Genomic DNA, 3,314 nt, shown 5'->3' with positions numbered 1-3,314 from the left:
ATGGCCATGGGTGTCGTCATCGTTATCCCGTGGACTGTTGCTATGCTATTTTCCATTAAGGATATGCAGGCCGTCCAGAGCTCCTTTCTCCCCAGCTTCGAAGTCTTTTACCAGGCGACAGGAAGCAAGGCTGCCGCAACAGGTCTACAAGCTTACTTGACGTTCCTTTACTATAGTAAGTTCTCTATAACGTTATTAAGCGACGCTTTCTGACCGAGTTCTTAGCGTGTATTCCAAGCCAGTGGGTGACCTGCAGCCGGATTACCTGGGCCTTTGCTCGTGATGTAAGTAAGAAATCGCATATACCAATTTGTCAGCTGACATGTGTCTGCAGCAAGGACTTCCCTTCGCTGAATACTGGCAGCACATTGACCCCAAGCGCGGCATCCCTTGGAGAACAACTCTTCTTTCGGCTGCGTTCTGTGCTGTATATGGGTTGATCTACGTCGCAAGCACAACAGCCTTCAACTCAATTATCAATGCAACGTGCTTGATGCTAAACCTTTCATATGTTATCCCTCAGGGCGTCTTGCTTACGCAAGGTCGCGATAAGTTGCCAAGGCGTGCATTCAGCCTTGGTAAACTTGGCTATGCGGTCAATCTGTACTCAGTTGTATTTATGATTGTCATTGGTGTTGTGTTCTGCCTTCCGCAGACTAATCCGACGACTGCCGGCTCTATGAACTAGTAAGTAGTCCCTTTGTAAAACTTCGTCCTTTCAAGCTCACAGCTAATCTCCAACTTGAAGTAACGCCCCCGTCATTGTTGGTCTCTTCACAATCGTTTGCCTTCTTTGGATTGAGCGCCGATCCAAATTCAATGGCCCTCACATTGACTGGGATTTACTTAACGAAGCTAATGAGGAGGAATGATCAATATCTCAGAATCTCAAAGAATGGCCAATAGTGGAAGTATGCATTACAAACGGGATTATGTCCGTCACTATTTAGTCTATGGGATCCTCACGTATTTACAATTTTCTCTTTCGATATCACGTATGGACAGAGTCATTACGCAACATTCAAAGGGCATTTAATCTAGTTGAAAGTATACGCATTGTAACTTTGGCTTGACAAAGAGGACTTATAGATAAGGAAGATCTAAGCAAACTTTCTTCAAATACTATATGTAGCCCACCCCTCGCGCTATTCTACTGCGATCTTCTATTTCATCTTGGCTGGAGTCTTGGCGGTGCTGACATGAGTAGGTTGCTGGCGGCTAAAGCCACTAAATGGGACGTTGCTTAGTACCTAATTAGGCAGTAAGAAGTACAATATTCAACTTTAGTCTGTAGTAGTGATACCCCTTTTCTCCTCAGCCCTTGTAACATATCTCCTCCATTTCGGGTTAAGCATGTAGATAGGAATTCCAAGGATAAAAATAGCCCCAAAGATGCCAGCCAGCACCCCAAATGTCCATGTGTAACCTCCGTGTTGCACCATGTCTGTTAGTCCGTATGCAACACCAAATGACACAATGTTCTTGGTTCCTATAACCATAACAAGAGCGGGTCCCGGGTGCTTAGGACTAGCTTCAGCAGCGAATGTGGTTGTGACAATGAGGACGCTGGTAAATGTCACTTGGAAAAGCGTCCAACTAACCAGAATACCCCAATACGAACCGCCACCTACAAATGCTGCTGTTGCCATGAACCCATAGAGAATAAGCATTGAGAAACCGAGTATAGCCACAGGTATCAAGATGATTAGTCTGTGCTCAGGCTTGTGGATACCGTGATTCCGTTTGGCCATCCATATAATGAAAGGCTCACCCAGCAAGGTACAGTAAGCAGCACCTAGCAAGCCACCGCTGATACCACCAAGATTGATGAGTCCAATATCTTTAGGATCCCATCCATATTGCTGAAGGACGGCATCATAGGTAAGTGAAACATCTACCACGCAAGCGAGAGTGATAGAGCTGGCAAGAACAGTGAAGAGGATGGCTGGAGAAGTCATGCTCTGTGCCATACGCAGCAATGACAGTAACATGACCTTTCCGGGTGTTTTATGAGAACTACCCCATGGCTTCAGAAGCTGAGAATAACTCTTCAGAGGCACTTCGGCGTCTTCTCCTCGCCGGTCTTCGATGCCGTGGCGCTCGAGATACTCCTGAGCCTCGCTGTCTGGAACAACATGAGTGACCCCAAAGTCATCTGTCATGACAGCCCTTCCATCGAGACTGACAACTGGTCTCTGGAATCGAGTTTCGAACCCGAAAAGACAGGCTAGGACCAGGCCGGCGCCTACAAGTATAGCGAATACCCAGTAGTACCATCGCCAGCCAAGAGCTGCAGTTTCATAACTGCTGGTTAGATTCATCAAGCTGCTAAGGACATTCTGGACAGTCCAGTACAAGCCAAAAACACGCCCACGCTCATGAAGAAAAGTGACTTCTGTGAGCATCAGCGGTAGCAGAGACTCAGAAGCACCGGTGGCAAGGCCTTGCATGACACGGCTTGCGAGATGGCCATTGTAGCTGTTCTGGGCCGCTGAGCCTATTGTTGCGGCGAGAAGGATAATAGTCGAGATCAGGAAGACAGGTCGTCGACCGTATGCCAGTGCTACTGGAAGGATGATAAAATTGCCTGTTTCATGTTACTATTTTTTCTTTCGTATACACAAGAAGCCGAATGAGCTTACCTAGACCAATACAAAGAGATGGCAGAGTCAGGAGAAATGCGACGTCAGATGGGCCATATCCTTGTGGTCCGTAGAGCTGGAAGAAGACCGACAAAATTGCTCCCAGGCCGCCAGCCAATGCCAAGCCCATAACGGCTATTGTAAATGTTAGTCTAGGCCTTGGGATATTTAAAAAGCGGTATTGCTTTGCTTACAGAACCAGCAACAGGTCCCAATCACCGCCCATTTCTGCCAGGGCTTCCAATTAAGTGGGTCATTGGGGTTGTTTGAAGGAACTGGAAGCCGTCTGATATGGCCATGAGCATCAACAAGAAGTGCATTCCCTTCTGCGTGACCCGACGGTGCATTGGACCTTTTATCAGGTTCTTCCGTGTGCTCTGAGTATTCGTTCTTAGCAGCCATCACGTTCCTCGATCAGCAGTATCACAGAAGAGTTTGGCGAATATAGGAGAGATATATCTCTAGAGACAGATTGCTGAGTAACCTAAGTGCCGTTGGCCTGTCATCTGGAGAGTACGCAGTATATATGTAAGACAGACGTAGAGTGATATGGGGGGGGCGGGTGTAAGAAAGCCTTCCGGGAGTTCCAAGACATCCCCGGTGGGAGGGAGTTGCCGTCTACCCCCCGCGGGTAAAGACCCGCAGAAAGTTAAAAAAAAAACCAGCTTGCAT

The 3,314-nt window shown here is 47.5% G+C and overlaps 2 protein-coding genes across 2 annotated transcripts in view; one reads left to right on the top strand and one right to left on the bottom strand.

The window, feature by feature from the left end:
* Window positions 1–872, top strand: part of FOXG_05628 (uncharacterized protein) — a gene marked incomplete at both ends in the record, with an annotated part of 1,946 nt that extends 1,074 nt beyond the window's left edge. Inside the window, 4 exons of the mRNA XM_018384041.1 lie at window positions 3–175; window positions 226–284; window positions 335–687; window positions 749–872. Coding sequence (XP_018241063.1) covers window positions 3–175; window positions 226–284; window positions 335–687; window positions 749–872 — 709 coding nt within the window. The remainder of the gene's footprint in view (window positions 1–2; window positions 176–225; window positions 285–334; window positions 688–748) is intronic.
* A 411-nt stretch (window positions 873–1,283) lies between these two features.
* FOXG_05627 (uncharacterized protein) lies at window positions 1,284–3,044 on the bottom strand (the record flags this gene model as incomplete). The annotated part of the gene is made up of 3 exons (XM_018384040.1): window positions 1,284–2,566; window positions 2,643–2,777; window positions 2,837–3,044. The coding sequence occupies 3 exons, from the start codon at window positions 3,042–3,044 to the stop codon at window positions 1,284–1,286; spliced, it is 1,626 nt and encodes a 541-aa protein (XP_018241062.1).
* Window positions 3,045–3,314: the final 270 nt, after the last annotated feature.

The sequence above is a fragment of the Fusarium oxysporum genome, chromosome 2, assembly GCF_000149955.1.
Source record: "Fusarium oxysporum f. sp. lycopersici 4287 chromosome 2, whole genome shotgun sequence".
Taxonomy (NCBI): domain Eukaryota; kingdom Fungi; phylum Ascomycota; class Sordariomycetes; order Hypocreales; family Nectriaceae; genus Fusarium; species Fusarium oxysporum.
The sequence above is the reverse complement of the archived record's forward strand: the minus strand, read 5'-3'. Positions and strand labels throughout refer to the sequence as shown.